Here is a 19152-nt window from a genome sequence, read left to right as displayed (position 1 = left end):
GAGGGGGTGGCTTGGAATGGCAGGTTCTTCTCAAAGCTCAGGGAACCTCCCCCCGTCTGTTCTTCTCTGAGACAGTATTAAGTTCTGTAGATCATCAGATAACATTTGTTGTAGACCCCTGTACTCTCAGCATTGTGCTTGGTGATTAACTTGCTTGTGTCATGCTTACTCTAGCTAACCAGTGGAAATTGTCCCTGAATATGCATTTTCAAAAGGAATTTGTCAAATTAAGAGCCTTATAATTAATTATCACGTCCATCTGTTCCCAAGACATTCTCTTGAAAAAGATGGCACTTAATAACAGTTTTGGGGTTTTTTTTCCTCTAAGATTAGTATATTAGTAGACAAATTTCTCTAATTCAGTTCACTTTTCAGTTGTTTCCCTTTAATTTGAATAATTTATCCAGATCCTTGTGGGGAATAAATAAAATTAAATTATACAATATGTAAAATATGCATTAGCCTAGCGCACATTTAAAACATTCCTGACTCTTGACGTGCTATCATGGTAGCATCTTCTGTTTTTTAAACACATGCAGAAAAAATTTGGAAACATATTTGAAGCCCTTCTTTCTCAACTAAGAAAAGAACATCTATTCTGTTGCCCTCTGTCACAGTAATTTTTGGCCCCAAAGAGCAAGTCAACTCATAACTAAAAAAGCCAGAGTCTATATTAAACTCTGATGTTTTTAAAACAAAATAATTATAGGAATTCCATGTTATTATTGGACTTAACCCCAGAATGAAGAAAATATGCTTTCCTAGAAGTAAAGCCTTTGCCCGTTGGAGATAAACTATCTCCCTAATAGTTTAATTTGTCAATAATTTGCTTCAGATGCGTAAGCCCTACACTTCCTGTACTAGTGCCTTAAGCCTTTTGTGTCTCACCATGCATTTGACCAGTGTCTCGTCTTATTTTATATTTGTTTTAGTCCTGAAACAACTCAAGGGTCTCACTCAGGGGCTTTCAGTTTGATCTGAGTGAGCCTGACCGTCACCAGACAATAAATACATGGCCCTCTGACTCTCCCTCAAAGAAGGTAACTCAGCCGAGTTCCACAAGACTTTCAGTAAAGTTGGAAAGCGGAATCCAAAGCATGGATAATATTGACCCTCAGGGCTTTCCCCACCCACCCTCGTTTGGTATCATCATCATCATCATGACCCAGCCAAACGGAAGAATAGCTCCAGTCAGTTCTGCAAAAATGTTTTGTAAAGTTATTTACATAACTAATGAGAAAATCTAAAATGTTAAAACCCTACCTCTTCTGAAAATGCTAAAAGCAACCCCAAATTTTGTGGGCTATATTTTACTCTTCCTTTGCACCCTTACGTTGGATGGAAGTGATACATCATTGTGTAGAGACAGTTTGCGGAGAGTTCAAGGTTGTATTTGCCGAGTAGACATCTAACTGCTTGACTGCACCCCTGAAGGTGGATACAGCTGGTTTCTCTTGGACTTGATGCTCAGGTAGTCTGTTGTGAATGTATTACACAGACAAGTGAATTTTAAATGATCCTTTCCTGATTTTGCCTTTGTCTGTATGTCTTGACTCCTGCGGTAAGATGAAGGAGTACTCTGATCTCCAGTCTACTGTAGCATAGATTCTTGGAGATGCTTATGACACTTCTTGAGACATTAGAGTGTGTACCTTTTTGAGGACAGAGATGGACCTTATAGATCTCTCTCTTATCAGTGCCTAGCATAGGTGAATACTCAGTACATGCTTTTAGTTAAATTTGTAGAAAGTTAATCTGTGGCAAGCCCTAGCATCAGAATCCCATAGTGGTTGTGGTCTGCTTAGAGAACAGATATTTGAGTATTTATCCCGTGCAAGGCACTATGCTAACCTTGTAGGAATAAGACACAGACACCGACATCAAAGAGCTTAGAGTCTAAAGGGAAGACAGACATGTAGAAGTCATTGCACTTTAAAGTGCCGTGTGCTTTAGAAGTAGAAGTATGCCAAAAACAGTAAGCTCACAGAGCAAAGAAATACTGGTTTGATTTGGAAAACTGTTGGATTTGACTTTTGAACTGAGTCTTTAAGAATGAGTCAGAGTTCACCAGATGGAGAGAGGGGAAAGGGCATTCTAGGCTATTGTGGTCACTGATTTTTAAACTGTTAACGTGTCTTGCAACTTAACATAGTAGCAGTAATCCCACCTATCTTTATGATTCAAGAAAAATGGAATTTATGACAGAGTTGGTTTTCTTCCTCAGATAACCACCCTTGTGCAAGACTACATCACTTGTTAAAGATATTCATGACTTTCCTATTGCTTTCAGTTAAAGATACTTCTTAGTATGGTACACGAGGACCGTTACTACCCAGCTCTGGACTACCTCACTCGCCATGTCTCTTGCAAGTCCCCTCACAATATCCCCCAGTCCCCATCCCAACACGTAATATGCTCCTGGTGGCTGAACAATTGGCTCCAGCCAAAACACACTATATTCTGTGAATGTGAGTAGATGCTTCCCTCTTCCTGGAAGGTCTTTCCCTCCAGCCCCGCCTCCTCATGGTTGATGGACACTTCACATCTGTGCCCACTCACAGCCCCCTGCTCACACGTATACACCCAGCGTCAGCTCTTCATCTTGTGTCTAGAGTCAGAGAAAGCATCATGGAAGAATGGCCCTTAGGGATGAGTGGAGGTCTGTTAGACACACGAGGGACTTCAGTGTTGAAGATGTAGAATAAATACTGCCAGGAAGGTGCTCCCCCCAACCCCCCCCAGCCATCATTGGTTTGAATCACAGTTTGCAGTTGGCAGCCCCTTGGGGCTGAATTTGACCCCAAGGCATGTTTTCTTTGATTTGCCTTTTTTTTTTTTTTTTTTTTTGCATCTTTCAGTTAGTCATCAACATTTAAAAACTGAGACGCTTTACATAAAAACCTGGCTCCTCTTGAACAATTGGAAGGTATAGCAACGTTGACTGTGTGATTCTGCATGGAGTAATAGGGAATGCCCCCTCAGAGGGCACAGACCCTCTGGGGTTGTCTATAGTATCCCGCTATGCTTTGAATGAACAGTCTGGTTTGCTGTCTCTGGGTTTAACTAACTTCGGTTGGTGTCGAGGAACATGATATGGTGGGGAGGTTAAAGGGACAGGAAATGTAAAGGCCTCGTGGAGAGTGGTGGCTCAGGTAAAACGCTGTTGGTTTGACGCTCTGTTATTAAGGATGTACAATCAGGATGAGGCCCAGGCTGAGAATGGGGAAAGGTTTGGGAGCAGATTTCTTAGGGATGAGGAGTCAGTGCGGTGGGAGCCTGAGCACAGGGAAACTGGAAGGAAAGATGAAACACTGTGCTCAGCCAGTAGGATCTTTGAGATTTGAAGGAACTATGGCTGTTGGAGTAAGTGACTGCAGTGGAGGGGGCAGCAAGGGTCACTGGTTCCAAAACATCAAGTGAGGACAGAGTGTTGAAAATGCTTCCTCCACGTAGACATGGATGCCTTCCAGATTATAATGATATAAAATAGCTAACAGGTGTTGAGTGCTTCTGTGCTCCAGGCACTGTCTTGGGGACTTTTCATGTATAAACTGATACATATAGCAGTCCCATGAGATATGGGCACCTTAATCATCCCCATCCTACATGTGGTACAAGTGAAGCTCAGAGAGACGATGTAATGCCCAAGGTCACCGAGCCTCTAAGTGGCCAGCACTGAAACCCAAGACTGCCGGATGTCAGAGTGCTTTCTCTGAACCTCCACTCCCGTAGGAAATGGGCAGGAGACAGAGCCACAGAGAGGGAGGGCTGGCACGAGAGAGGAAAGCCATAGCCTGGGGCTAGCCTGTGGTCAACTTGGAGAACGCAGGCCTCCCTTCCAGCCCAGGTGAAGAGTGGGTGTGGGGAAGTTCACGGCCTCATTGTAGGGAAACAGCGTTTTCGGGTGAGCCAGGTAAGGGTGAGAGCAGATATGAGTGGTGCACTTTGTGATGTGTTAAGATGCTGAGAGAGTAAGGGCGAGGGATGGCAGAGAGGTGGGCGTGGAAGGAGGAGCCCCTGGGAGGCGGAGCGGTTCTCTGTGGGGATGCGTGTGCCCTTGAGGACGGGAGACCAGAGGACCTTGTACTTTGCACTGATGACAAGAATGAGAGGTCTGGGAATCGGCAGCCGATGGGGATCCAGTGGACACATGCTCAGAGCCAGCGGTTTCAGCGCCACAGGTGGCTCCGAGGACCTGAAGGAGCGTTAGCAGCCCAGGCAGCGGAGATTTGTCCAGATTTTCAGATAGGAGGTTCAGTCCTGATGTCACTGGCTGTTTGTTCCTCACGGGCTCCAGGGAGAAGACAGAATAGTCCACAACCCATTGTGTTCTCATTTGTGATTATATAGACCCAACACCTCCCTAAACCAGACTTCCTAAGTGGAGGCCCAGGATCCGTGTGCCCCAGCCCCACCCAGCTGGGTGCCTGCTGCACGCACCCACTCGGCAGATGGTGACAGGATCATTGCGTGTCCACCAGCAAGCAGATCCACGTTCCAGAGCATCCGTTCCTCATGAAGTCAGCGAGGCCAGCTCTGAAATGGGAACGCCTGATGTTGCTCTCTTAACGCTTACCCTCCCCACCAGACCCCCTCCTCCTCCTTCCCAGAGGGCAGCGTGCTGTTCCCCCTCTTTCCCGCTTTTCCTTCCTGGTTCTCCGTGCATCTCCCTCCTGCCCCGTCTCTGCAGCTGTCCTGCCCACCATGGGAGCACATGCCAGTGTCTCCCAGGCCTGGGCAGGTGAAGGCAGAGAGCCCTCATGTCCTGGGACGTGGTTGTTATCAGATTGCTGGGCCGAACTGAGTTTGGTTCAGGATGCCTGCTGGCCCCCTGCTCTCACGTTCCCACAGGGGCACGGGCCCTGGGGATGCTTTCCAGCTGTGTGCGCCCCTGGCTCCCCTGCTGCAGGAGGGAGTCTCTGGGGAGCTTCCCCAGATTTTATAGTTAGAGAAAAGCTTATTTTGGTCTAACCATCTCATCATCTGTCTTCTTTAAGCAGCCCCGGGAGGTAACGTGTGTGAAGTGCCGTTGCCTTCCTCTCACCTCCTTACTGTGGGGCTTCATTCTGGGAGATAACTTAAAGATCTTCTAGGAGCCTTGTGGGCTCACAGCTTCTATTGTCCTACAAACTGTACCTCTTTCCTCTACTTTGTACTTTGGGATAGGTTTCCTGAGCCACAGGCCAGCCTTGAGGAGTAAGCCTCTGCCATCTGCCCCTTGAGGAAGCCAGGAAGGGAGCTCTGATGACTGCTTCATTAAGGCCTCCAGTGGACTTGATGATTATTACTAATACTGTGTACTAGGAGATGCAGGGGAATATTTCACTTGGGTGCCCTCAGTTTACACCGTTCCTGAACTGGAGAATGTCCGTCAGTTGCTCCCTGCAGGAAAAAGCAAAACAGAACAACAACAACCAGAAACACAGAGTAATTTCCTTGTTGTCTCTGAAGGGAAAGTGGTGTCTGGTTGTAAAGGTAGCAGCTCACCATGAAAAGAAGAGGGGGGAGGCTTCTGGAAGGAGGTATGTGACCCTCAGAGCTGGGCCATGCACGTGTCTAAGCGCTGTCAGGGTGGTGGAAATGCAAGAGACAGATCTTGCATGATTAGCTTGAGAAAGGGAGAAGGAGGGCTTGTTACTTAGTGAGTAGTAAATCTTAGGGCAAGAAACATGATGATCCCAAGAGAGTTCTGTAGGGAGGAGTGCAATTTTCCATCAGGATAGTTGGACCTTCAAATGGGAAACTCATTTCTTTTTTGATATTTTATTTGCAGTCTTTTTTTTTTTAACTTATACATTCCTGGAAAGAAGTAAGAAATGTAATCAGTGGAAAGATAGTACATCAAATTTAATTAAAGTTGAAAGTACTTTTTGTAGAATAGGAATATGTTTTATGTGTCATTATGACTTCCGTTCCTGGCAGTTATTTCATTATTACACCGTGTGTGGAATCCTAGTAGTACTCATGCTTTGCCCTTTTAATTCAGCATTTATTCTTATGTCCTGTTTAAAGGGAGTAGTCTCTCCCACCTAAGCTGACTAGTTTTTGATTTATAGACAGTGATTCTCCCCTTTTGAGGACTCAACACTCAGTTCGGATGTGGAATAAGTTCTGGATTGGGAGACGTGTTTGCAGGGGTTACTTTCCCTCGGGGACAGGGGCAGGGATAAGGATCTGCTTGGGGAAGGTGAGTCTGATCCTCTGCTGGTTTGCTGAGTGGTGGTGGGAGTGGCCAGGAGGACTCCTCTCCCTAGGGCAACTTCTAAGTCCCTGTGGTTTAGCAGCCTTTACCAGTTCTCTAGCCATTCTGGTGAAACAAACTCTGGAGTCTCCAGTTTAATTAGGAAGACATGCCTGGTGATAGGGAGACACCAGCCTCAGGCATGGTGCCCTGCATTTCCCCTCCAAGAAAAAAAACCATCAGAGACAAGGCATCCTGAGCTGGGCCTGAGGGTTGAGGTGCGCGGTAAGGTGGAGGAGGCAGGAGGTGAGTGTGGGAGGGTGGATTGTGACGTGCTCCGAGGACAGTGCGGACAAGGAGGAGCCGGAGAAGGGGCTGAGATGGGATGAGACTCACAGAGGTGGGAATGGAAATGGCAGTAATGGAATCGTGGGATTTTATAGTTAGAGAAAAGCTTATTTTGGTCTAACCATCTCATCTCTGTTTTATGGATGAGAACTGAGCATCCCAGAGCTAGTCATCCATTTTCTGATGGATGATGGTGTTGGATCGTAAACAAAGTTATTGTTTTCTTGACTCTACATGTCTCTTGCTCATAGGCAGCTGTATTTAGGCAGGAAGGAGTCTTTGTAAATGATGGAAAGCAAGTGCTCCTGATCAAAATGTGCTGCTAATTAAAATGATAAAACTGCTTTTATGTGGCTTTTTCCAATGGGAAGTGCGAATTAAATTGCAGTGACTGAGGCACTGCACTGTAAGGAGCAAGTTGCTCAGAAGGTGGGTCCCAGATCCCCTCCAGTGGAGTCTCCTGGAGAGCCCTGCCCCAAACTTGCAGGGTCCTTGAGGGTCCTTGCGGGTGGCACCCTGGAATCTGCATTCCAGACAAATTCCATAGTCTTTCCCTTCGTGCACCAATTTTGAAAAGGATTGCACCTGTTAGCTCTAAGCCTAAAATTTATAAAAATAAAAACTAAAAACAATGCATGGTCTAATCTCTGACTTACTAGCCATGAAAAAAAATGTTTATTCCATATTACTGTTTGGATGCCTTTATATCATCTTTTCATTTACCTATGGACATACCCCCTGCACTAGGGGAGTTCACAGGAAAAAGAGTAGGATTTTGATTTCGTAGGATGAGCAGATACACTCCAGGGGTTTGGTATTCCTGTGTATGATTGGAGATCAGAAGAGAGAGAATTAATCCTGATTGCTTTTTTGATCAGAAAAGGCCTTGTAGGGTGGGGAGCCTGAAGGCTGTGTGGTATTCGCCAGGGGCAAAGGAGAGGCAGGGATCTGAGGCTGAGGGACCTGCGGCACCGGCACCAGCTGGTAAGAGTCGGGGCTTCAGCCCTCATCACTCACGTGCTGAGCAAATGAGGCGCCAGTAGAATGTGGGAGCTGAACGATAAGCAGAGGCTAGACTTGGGGCACCTTGTCAGGTGTGCTGGGATTCTGGCCTCTGGCCCTCCCGGGCCTGCCTGTGTAGACCAGTAAGCGAACGACAGGAAGGGAAAGCCCGAGTGTGCGCTGCCTCTCAGCCCGTGGAGCGAGCCGGCACGGGGCTCCCAAGGAGGGGAGTGCCCTCTAGGGGCTCAGATGATATCTGAATGCTGTTCGTCATTGTACTCAGGCGCCTGCATGCCCACTGAGCTGAAGGCATTACGCACTGAAGAGAGGAAGAGACAGCTTAACCAACCTAGCTGGCTGCAGCTATGATTGCATTATGCACAAATTTATTAATGTGGTACCTCGATGGATCGTTATCTTAATTGTCAGGATAACATGAGAGGCTTGATTTTTTTTTCCCCTGGCGTATTGCAAACAGAAGTTGCTTCTTGTTTGAAGTTAAAAGCCGTCAGCCCATGTATTGTATGATTTTGTTTATATGAACTGACCAAAATAGGTAGACCCATAAAGACAGGACATAAATTGTTCCCGGGGCTGGAGGAGGAGAAATGGGGAGTATAGGCTTGCTTTTTGAGGTGATGAAAATGTTCTAAAATTTGGCAGTGGTGAGGGTAGTGCAACCCTGCAAGTGTAAAAACCAGTGAACTGTATATGCTTTAAAAGGATGAGTTTTACAGTGTGTGAATTGTATCTCACTAAAGCTGCTACTTATTTTCTTAAAAAAAAGCCCTCAGCACTTCTGCTCCAGGTGTCCAAAGAGAAGTGTGGTATTCGGGGTGTCAGAGAGGAGCTGTTATTATTTCATGTTGGTCTGGAAAGACAGATGGTATCTAGACAGACAGCTGGAGACGAGGGATGGATAAGGAACGTTCAGGAGGGAGTAGGGTGAGCCGTGCAAAGACAGCAAGGGGAGGGCTCGTGAGGAGAATAGAAGGCGACTGTGGCATACGGAGAATGAAGAGAAGTACTGCGAGATAGAGTTTGGGAAAAGATGTGTGGGCCTGAGAGTGTTGAATGTTTGGCTGGGAGGTTGATCAGTTAAACGAAGAGTAATTAATTGAAGCTTTACAGCTGCAGAAGCAGAGAGACTGAGCCATAGGACGGGTGTGGCAGGGATGGAGAGGGACACGTAGGTGAGGGGAGACAAGGTAGGAACCTGAAAATCGGGGGAGGGGGTCCTGGAACTGAAGGGTGAGTGTTGACGTCAGCTAAATCTCTTTCTCATAGATTCGTCCTCTTTCCTCAGCCACTGACCCACGTGTTTCCCCAGTTCCCTCACTTGCTCTTTATCCAGGCCTGGGGGTAGAGGGTTAGAGGAAGACTGGGGAAAGGGCACAAAAAGAGTAAGAAGGAAGAGAAAAGGTGGTGAGGACAGGATTCAGTTTGCATGTTTCAGTGGCTCTGTAATTCAGTGTTTCCTCTCCATGACTCAGTACAGGACCAGCCCCTTGTAGTGGAAAATACAAGACTGGAACCTTATTTGAGTTCAGGTCAGTTGATTAGGCTGCGGCCTATTCCCATCTGTAAAAAGGAAGACTGCCTCTGGTGTCGGTAAACCAGAGCATCTAGACGAATCTTATTATAGCATTTTTTAAAGTTACCTTAGACTCAGTATAATTTGTAGGCATAGTAAATTTCCTTGGCCAATAAGGAAATTTCCTTAGCAAATAAGAGTCCTGATGAGGCCCCCATGTGTTAGAGGATGTGTGGACTAATCTGTCAAAAGATAACTCACATGTTGAATGTGTTGAACTCTATGAAATGGCTATCTGACTTTTTGATCTAAAGTTTTAAAAAATGGTAGTTTCGTAAAGTTTCAACCTGATAGATACTTCCTCATAGTTGTCTGTGTGAGCCCGACTTTAACCTTTTCTGGCTCCTTCTTTATTAAAGTGCTAATGGTCTTTAACACCTGCTCGTCTCAGATTTGGGGACTCTGAGAGAAGTCAAAAAGGTGGCAGGAGGTAGGAGGAGCTTCCAAGGGCCTGGTAGAGAAGGGAAAAGGAGCCGGGAGCAGGCCACCCAGCCAAAGTGGGGGCATCTGAATCCTTGGGTCTTTAATATGCAGTCATTCTGGATTAGAAATAAAAATTTCAACATGAAGGGTTTTCCTTTCCTAAGTGGGTTACTACGCAGTTTTGTGCAGTTTTAGATCTTCTGCAACATATTGGAAACAATGTATACAGGTCTCTAGGAAAACTAGAGAGGCACTTAAATTTCGGAAAATAGGCCAACCGTAAAAGGGAGAAAAAAAGACCCAGGGCGAACCTAGTTATGGTTTTCAGGTTGGTGTGATCTGACGGCCCAGCAGAAAGCCTGGCGCGCGAGTGCATGTGCGTGTTCGGTGGGGTCTCGGAGGGGTTGAAGGGCGTCTGACGAGGTATTTGTTGGTTGATCGTATTCTCCCTGGTTTTTAAATGAAAGTGATTTACTAGGACACATCAGTGGGAAAGAAGGTGAATCCCAGAGATGTGGGGGAGAGGTTAGTGAGCCATTCTTGTAGGGTGCTGGGATCAGGGCGGAAACCTCTCTGTGCTCCGGCCCCATGCGTCTGTGAACTCTGCCGAGTTCAAGTTGTGCAGAGTGTCAAATGCAATAAATGTAAACGGCATAAAACGGCATACTGCTCCTGTGATGTCACAGGGGTGTGATCGTCTGCCTAAAATGACAGTGGCTAGGCACTGAAAAATGAAAGACTGTGGGGTAACTTTACCGGGGGCTGAAAGCTCACTTCAGATTTACCCAGCCGTAGAAGGTGATTGTCCTGTAGGAGTACTGATTATGAATTGAGCGCTCCCAGGTTTGCTCACGCAGAACAGCCAGACATTTAGTTTAAACCATAGTCAGAATCACAGCAAATCCTTCATTATCTAACACCCTCTTCTCCACTATAATCTACATATAACCATCTCGCCACATGGAAGAAGCCTGAGAGGGGTCGTTCATACCTTTCTGATGGTCTTTGGTGCAAATTTTAACTTAATTCATTTTGTTTTTAGTTCTACAGTAAAGTATAAATGTAATTAAACCTCTGAGCCTGATTATTGAAGTACTTGTGGACTGTAAGCATATTTTAATTTATGAAAGATCTGAAGAACAATAGAACAAAACCATCAAATAAGGAGAAGGGGGAAAAACAGAATTAATGAATTAATGAATTAATAGTTCTTCCCTGCTGGGAATGTGACCTTCCCCTGATCATGACCCGTCAGGTACATAAATACCCACATGCTTCCGGTAAGGATGTCTCTCTTTAGGATGCCTTCCTTTCACTCCTGTCAACGTGGGAACTCCCTTAGTCGTCCTCTGCACCCTCTGACCCACACTTCCATCCCCAGGGGAGTCCTAGGGCAGAGTCTAGCTGCCCTTTCCTCATATTACATTTACATCCTGACACTGCTGCCCTGAGCTGCTCATTTCCTGCCTCCTGTTTCATTGTAGCACATCAGCAGCAAGCAGCTGACAACATCTTTTTCTCCTCTTATTGTCACCTGCCTCTTCTTTTCCCATGGTCAGGCGAGTTTCCCAGCAGAGTTGAAGTTAAGGCTGAGAGCCGGCAGAGATACTTGACATTCGTGCATGTAGAGAGAAATGCTCACATGCAGCTTGGAAGAGCCAAAACATTCAGACTTTCAGTTTCCAGATAGCTTCACAAAGTCCACTTACTGAAGCCTGTGCCCTCTATTCATAAAATGTTCCTCAATCTTCCATCAGAATCTCTCTCTTTTCTTATACACAGTCATAAGTTAATCAGTGTGACTCCAGATGAGGTTGCTCATAGACACAGTCACACTGACACACACGCTCACAAGCTGAAAGCTAAGAACCTAGCAGTTGAAAGAAGAGTCAGAAAATTTTTTGAGAAACATCTAAAGGTCAACAGCAACAAAGCAGCAACATAAAATCACTTAACGCAGGAGCATCCATCTCAGCCCGTGCAAGCGTCCCTGACGTCTGGAGTAACAGGATAATGTATGCATGTAAAGATGGCCCTGACTCATCAAGAAGATGTTTGTTATGCTCAATACCAGTCTGGTTAAGTAAGAAATGAAGTCATGCATTTTAGGAATATTTCTGTCAAAATGGTTAATGATAAAAATCTGGAAGTGTACTAAGGAGCTGAGTCCTAATTACTGGGAATGCCAATTGAGTTAGACCCTGTTCCCCAGTGACACCAGATAAACGGGACAGTGTCACAGAGAGGGGTAGTTGTTTGCCACGGCCCCTTTGTTTGTGGTCTCCCCACTTCTATGTTGCTGTTTATTCATGGGGTTTTCCCTCCCTTTTCTTTGGTTTCAGATGCGAGTGTCTCTCTGGCTTATGTGGTTTCCCCGTGTGTGAGGTGGGATCCACTCCCCGCATAGTCTCTCGTGGAGATGGGACACCTGGAAAGTGCTGTGATGTCTTTGAATGTGTTAATGGTACGTGGGGTTTCTCTTGTTCTCAGAGAGTGTACATTTGTGCAGAAGGAGGAGGAGGAGGGGAGGGTTCAATCTAGCTGCTTCTGCCTTTTAAGAGGCAGAGAACATACTCAGGGACTTGATGAAACTCAGAAAGAATATTTGCTGAAGATCCCACCATGCAGTGGAAAAAGTGAGGAAGGGAGTTAACATTCCCTCCGTTAGAAAGAGCATTTGGAACTGGAATCACAGATGGCGTGCAGCCGTCACATTATGCTGCGTTTCAGTAGTTTAGAAATTTTAGGATTGCACGGAAAGGATCATGCAAAATGTGGTCGCATTCCTCCTGTCACTCAAGCCCTCGTCCCATTGCTGTCAAAGGTCGTCTGTGTAACTAATGCCACGTTGGAGTGACCACAATTTGAAATAGAAAAAACGCTGTTCCTCTAGTTGAGCATTTTCCTGCTTAAGGAAACCATCTCTGGCCGGTGCTTGGTCAGTAGTAGTGGCCTGGTTGGAGCTGGAACCTTGTGGACCAGAAAAATGATTCTTCAGTCGTAAAATTCCTTCAGATAAACTCTACCACTCCCCTATTTACCTCTCAGGAGAGGGTTTGGTGTGTGGTGACATGGCGTTTATTGAATTCAGATGCTAGAAGGGAGGAAAACCTAAAACATAGACTCAAAAACCCTCCACTAGAATTTTCAGAAGAAAAACAAAGAATAAATGCAAGCGAGATGTCAGTCATTTTAGAGAGCATCGTTTAGTCCACACCTAGACACACAAGGAAAATGAATATGGATTTGGGTAAATACAATAAAATGACACATACAGAAACGTCCGTGTTAACTACAGCCTGTAAGAAATTGGAGTTCAGAAGGTTTTCTGCCCGCCCCTCCCCCGCAAGAGCAGGTTCTATTGAAGTCGAGCCCTGTTTCACTGAGTCCCGTAGTTCCTAGTCCAGTGGCTGCATGGTTTGTTTTGTTTTGCTTTGAAGAAACACTTCACTGTGGCTCTGTGGTTAAGAGAGGACCTAGGCCGGAACGAATGACTGCTGCCGTTTGAGAATTAGTTCCTCACTTCCTAGCTGTGTGACTTTGGGATCCCTTGGTCTCCCTGGGCCCGGGGTCCACATCTGTCAAATGGAGTGAATAACAGTAAATTAAATGAGGTTTTATGTGTGAGGCACTTGAAATTGTACCTCAAGAGCAAATAGTCTTTATTATGTCATGTGCCCACCTGCTGTTCACATCCAGAGACTCTGTTCTGGACGCTGCGGAGGGATAGAGAAGGGGAGGGGAGCTTTCTGACTCACAGACCTTTGTACCTACAAGCACGCAGGGAGAGGTGCGGGAAGGGTTCCAGGTGCAAAAATCTCTTCTCAGTGCTGCTCCCCACCCATGTTAACCACCAGCTAACAGCCACATGGATCTTGTTCCTCTGGTCTTGCTGCGGTTTAATGGATTGTAGGTGATATTCTGTGAATATTTAACTCATACCACTGGAGACAGAAATAGTGCTCCTAGTCCTGGGCTCCCAGCATCTCAGACGTGCTTCCTTCCAGGACTCCGCACTCTGCATGTCTCTGTCTCATGCTAGACTCTGACTGATGAGAGAATAGGGAATCTAACCTTGTTATGTTAGCACCTTATCTGCCTCCCAGAGGACACCCAGGTTCTGGTGGGTGGGTGGGCCAGTGAGTGGTCTGATTCAGATCATCTTAGTTCCCTTCAGAGTAGCTGTCAGTTACCTGCCTGGGGAAGGGCTGCTTTGTGGGAGTGCTCCATCGCTTCCCGCCCCACACTTTCCTGTCCCCTGGAAATACCACCTCTGCTAATACAGTTCACCGTTGTATCCTCTGGGTGAGGAAGAGAAGTCTGCCTTTCTTCCTTCCTTGCTCCTTGGTTATAGAGACCCACGTGTCATGCCTTTCTCATCAGGACATTAATTACCTTGACATCTTGCTCCCGTGGGATGCGGTTTGGGCAGCTGATAACTGCCCCCACCTCGGTGGCCTTGGGTGAGGCTCCAGGGCCTGTCTCTGCTTAGAGCCTCACTTTTTACAGAGCCCCAACTTGGGGAACAAGACTTGCCATCTGCTGTGAGAAAAGCGTGGAGACGACGAAGTAGTCACAGGATTTCTGGTGTTTGCCTCTTTCTGGCTACTGTAAATTTTTGGGGTGATCTTTGCTTTATTTCTTGTCCTGCTCTGGTGTCTCTAGAATGTTATTCAGTTGTAGATGAGACTAGAAAACTGTAATACTGTGAAGATTCATAATCCCACAGAATTATGTTCATGGCTGTTCTGTCTCAAAGTCTGTATTTTACTTCTTTTGGCAAATGCATACACACACACCTCCCCTCCACACACTTACATACATATCCATATATGAGTGTGTGTTTGTTTACTTATTTGGCACTCAGTGCCCTGGGAAGATCTTACTGTTGTCATAAGGTCACCATTAGAGGATATTACATGTCAAAGTTTCATTATCATTGCTCGAAAAAGTGGAGGTCTGTTACACATACAGATCTCTCTATATAATACACATTATATAATACAATGTATTGTGTGTGTGTGTATATATATGTGTGTGTGTGTATGTATTTAAAACCTTGCTTATCCACAGAGGCTTTGAGGCAACTTTACACTGAGACCAGATACAATAACATAGGGGTAAAATATTAATGAGAAAAGAGAATCAGGATCATAAACTTATATGTAAAAGTTGAAGATGAAAAGCAAAAAGAAAGTGCCCGCAGCTATGCAGGCTGAAGCGTCTGTCTGTGTAATTGCTGGAGTTAAATGTCAAGTTAGGGCCCCAGTGTCCCGGCCATCAAAGTGAAACGGGGAGATAGAATCAGACCCACAATTCTTACTTTTAGAGACCAGAAGCCTGCCGGGCAGGGCAGCACTCTCCTCACATGGAAACTTGAAAAGAGCATTGGATGACACAGTTGACCTTGTCCTCAGTTGCTTTCATCCCTCCCATGCAGAAACAGGTTTCCTCTGGCTGCTCTTCTCAACAAAGAGCAAAAGCAAACTATTAAAATGTACCTCAGAGAGAGCAGTTCTCAGCGGTGAGTTGGACACAGCTGGAACCTAGGCGCCTGGAGGGTTGTTTCTGGATGTTGAGAACCACCCCCTCCAGCACGTAGGAACATGCAGGGGTAGATGTAGGAACCCCAGTTCAGGAGACAGTGGGCTGAGTGCTGACTGACCCCTCGTGCAGCAACGCAGATTGCACACCCACACTCGGTCCTAAGCTGACGTCCAGAAGATGCTCTGTAGGCTTCACATTTTTTTAAGATACACGTTATGGTGAAAATACAAGATTGAAAAGTACTCACAGAGAATTCAAGAACTCCTAAGTCTTGAAAACATTAGCCTAGAGGAATAGGTGGAAAGAACATTCTCCATAAATGTCACTTCTCTTTTTTGTTGGGTTGGGCTTTGTTTTGGTGGGGATGGGAGAGTTGCAGATCAGATTGTGATGGTTTGTAGCTGTATTCTCTGACGAGGGCCCAGAAGGATGACGTGTGAGGTGCTGGTTGAGTGAGAACCCTGTCGTTTAGAAACCAAAAACAGGTGGTAGGATTGAGCTCTGTTTTTGTCCACTTAGAAGTCATCCAGCTCATCACCTAGAAGTGTGACCTCCATAGCAGTGGTGGGACAGCCCCAGATCTGCTTCAAGAAACAGTTCCGTGTCTGCGCCGGCCCATGAACAGAAGTCTTAGCACCAGTCAGCTGGAGCTGAGCCATGGCCTCTGCTTTCAGGTGGACACGTGTTCTCCGTTCTGTCACAACATCCCGTGTTGTCTGACACCGGCCCAGCTCTGTCATTCCTAGAGGCACTGGGTTTGAAAATGGAAGTCATCCATGCAAAAAACACAGAAGCAATCATTTGGCTGTTTAGACATGATTAGCTGTCCATCGTACATGCACAGAAATCCAAAATAAGACATCTTGGTTTGAGTGTCACAGCCACTAACCAACCCTTCCAGCATCAGACACGAACACGTAATAAGATTGATCAGTCACAGGAGAGCCGTGCCGAAAGTCAGCCTGCTTGTTATGTAAAATTTTGGCCTAGAAAACTCAGACCTGCGGTTTGTTAGTAAGAAAATTAGTACAGAAGCATCTGTTGAGAGCCCATTGTCTGTATAGCAGTGATCCTCAGTAATCTTTCTAGAGATACAGCATCTCCTTCTACAGTAATGGAGAGAATATGGCACTTTGAAAGAAATACTCCACCCATTATGCATTTATTGAGCACCTATCATGTTCCTGGGGCCTTTTCAAGCTAATTTTGCGCAAGAGTGGTAACAGCCTTTTGCAGTCCTGTTTTCTAAGTGTTGTTCTGCTTCCCTTATCCTGAAATAGCCTCTGCTCGGTGTGCTCCAGCACACACGCCCCGCTTCCCCTGCTCCACAGAAAAGGGATTTTCTCCCTTCAGGTATCTGCCAGCTCATGCACCCTGCCTCTGCAGTTACATCAGTTCGCTGTTGATTAATGGAGAAACTTTGAGATATTTCTCATCCGTCATACAGTTGTCTCTCTTTTGAGTTACTAAGTTTGCCCTATACAGCTCACTCCCAGTGAGAAGGAGACCAGAGGCAAGATATGAGCCATTTCCTACTGAGGGATTAAAGAGAAAAGGCAGCAGAAGTTTATCTACTTGGATTTTTTCCTCCATTTTCACATTTGATGTGAAGTTCTACGTTTTAGTCTTTTCCTTTGCTCAAATTATATAATCACCATCTGCTAATCAGTGTAATTTGGCAGGCAGTAGAGGTTATTAACAGTCTATACTATAAGGCTCCTTCTCAGGAGTTCTGGAATCTATTAAAGAGGAAAGAGAAGATTCCAGAACTTAGAAACATAAAATTTAATTGGGCAAACACAAAAAAAATACAAAAATCCTAAAAGTCACTTTTATGCATCTCAATGCATGTGCACTCTTATGCATTGAAAAGTGTAAATTACCTAGTAAATTATTTTATTCATAATATTTTCCTTTTCCCTATCCACTGAAAATGTCCCCTTATGGAGGGAGTGGTAATCTCCACAGTTCTGAGATTCACATTTATCCCTCGCAGGTGAAGAAGTAATTGGTTGCTATTCATCAGAGACCTCTGCCAGCTTTTTTTTACCGTGCACTTTTTTCTTAAGAGGTTCTATAAATTTGTTTCAGCATCAAACAAGGATGTCGTCATGTCGTGTGATTCTTTTTTTTTTTTTTATCCTAAAGGATTGATTGTGTTTTCAAAGTTGTGTTTTCTGGGACTGTCCTTCTCTCTCTGCGCGACTCCCTTGCTGTCTGTCCATTAGCCGCGGCCCCAGCCCTCCCGCTCACAGGCAGGCTCATCCCACGCTGCCTTGCTCCTAATCACAGTCTTCCCTCCACACTTCACATTTTGCACCAAGATCTGTGGCTCCTCCCAGATGGTAGCTGTGGTTGGTTAAAGCAAATAAGTAATTCTGATTGGTTTTCTTCAGTTTGGAAGCTCAGCGTTTGGTCAGAGTGTGGTATTTTGCCTCCTTCCACAGCGTGCAGTTTTGATTGCTGAAAAGCACACCCTTTTCTACACTTTGAAACTTGCGGTCCCACCGTGCAGTTCCTTCCTATCCCAATTCAGTTTAACATGTTAGCTAAAAGTAGAAGACTTGTGAGCTGTAATAAGGTGACTTTTAAACCTGAGTTTTCTGAAAAAGAGAAATAGTGTATCCAACCAGCACTAGGAAAGAAGTTCAAACATGCACATTTACTGCCTGTGTAAACATAGACACACAGCTCATCTCACTCTGGTTCTGTGACTTTAGGCAAGGTACCTAGTTTCTTTAAGTTTCATTTTCCTCGTTGGAGAAGTGGATGGTAATACTTGTTCTGTCTTCTTGATAGGGCTGTTACAAAATCAAATGAGAAAGTCATCGTCCTTAAGTAGAAAACAAATGTAAATATACTCAAATTAAAATGCTGTGAAAGTCTCTGAAGTGTTTCAAACATGCAAAGTGGACATACTGAGAAACGATGTTGGGACAGAGGAGCCTGAGAGTTATGTGTATCATAATCCAGTTTTTTGCACCTTGTTATACAGGGCACATTAGCTCAGGAGAACTTTGTTTAGCTGGGGAGTGCTCTTATTTTACCAGGTTTGTGGAAACATGTACCATGCAATTCACCAAGTGAAGTTGCACAGTTCAGTGGTTTTTAATATATTCACAGCGTTGTGTGACCATCATCACAACCAGTTTTAGAACACTTTCATCAGTCTCCCCCAAATTCCCAAACTCATTAATAGTCACTTCTCATTTCCCCCCAAACACCCCAGCACTAGGCAACCACTAACTACTTTCTTTCTCTATAGATGTGCCTATTATGGGCATATCCTATAAATAAAATCATATAAATACAATATGTGGTATTTTTTGACTAGCTTCTTCCACTTAGCATAATGTTTTCAAGGTTCGCTCATGTTGTAGCATATATCAGAACTTCATTCTTTTTTATGGCCAAGGAATATTTCATTGCATGGTTCTGCCACGTTTTGTTGATTCACACATCAGTTGATAGATGTTCAGGTTGTTTCCATTTTTTGACTCTTGTGAATAATGCTGCTGTAAACATTTGTGTGTAAGTTTTTATGTAGGCATATGTTTTCATTTCTCTTGGGTATATACCTAAGAGTGGAATTGCTGCTGGATCCTCTGGTAATTCTGTGTTTAATATTTTGAAGAACTGCCAAACTGTTTTGCCAAGGAGCTGCGTGCACTTTTACATTTTCACCAGAAATGTTGGAGAGTTCCAGTTTCTCCACATCTTCATCACCGCTTGTTATTAGCTACATCTTTATCACTGTAGCCTTCCAAGTGTATGAAATGTTATCTCATTGTTAACTTTGATTTGTATTCTCTTAATAAGCAGTGATGTTGAGCATCTTTTCATATGCTTATTGGTCATTTCTATATCTTATTTGGGGAAAATTTCTGTTCAGATAGTTGCTTATTTTTCAATTGGTTTTATTTATCGTTGTTCTTTATATATTCTTGACATAAGTCCTTCATCAGATATATAATTTACAGTTTTTTTTTCTCTGCAGGTTATCTTTTCGTTTCTTGTTGGTATTCTTTGAGGCACAAAAGTAGATGAAGTCCAGTTT

The 19152-nt window shown here is 44.8% G+C and overlaps 1 protein-coding gene across 3 annotated transcripts in view; it reads left to right on the top strand.

Annotated features, from left to right (window-relative positions):
- The window catches only part of CRIM1 (cysteine rich transmembrane BMP regulator 1), a 186615-nt gene that overhangs the window by 91923 nt on the left and 75540 nt on the right, over positions 1-19152 (top strand). For 2 of the 3 annotated variants that reach the window (XM_010999649.3, XM_031466836.2), the window contains one exon: positions 11891-12012. The exons of the other annotated variant lie outside the window; for it this stretch is intronic. In XM_010999649.3, coding sequence (XP_010997951.3) covers positions 11891-12012 — 122 coding nt within the window. The remainder of the gene's footprint in view (positions 1-11890; positions 12013-19152) is intronic. 3 annotated transcript variants of the gene reach the window in all.

Source organism: Camelus dromedarius, chromosome 15 (genome assembly GCF_036321535.1).
Source record: "Camelus dromedarius isolate mCamDro1 chromosome 15, mCamDro1.pat, whole genome shotgun sequence".
Lineage (NCBI taxonomy): Eukaryota > Metazoa > Chordata > Mammalia > Artiodactyla > Camelidae > Camelus > Camelus dromedarius.
This window is presented reverse-complemented; position numbering and strand designations above follow the sequence as displayed.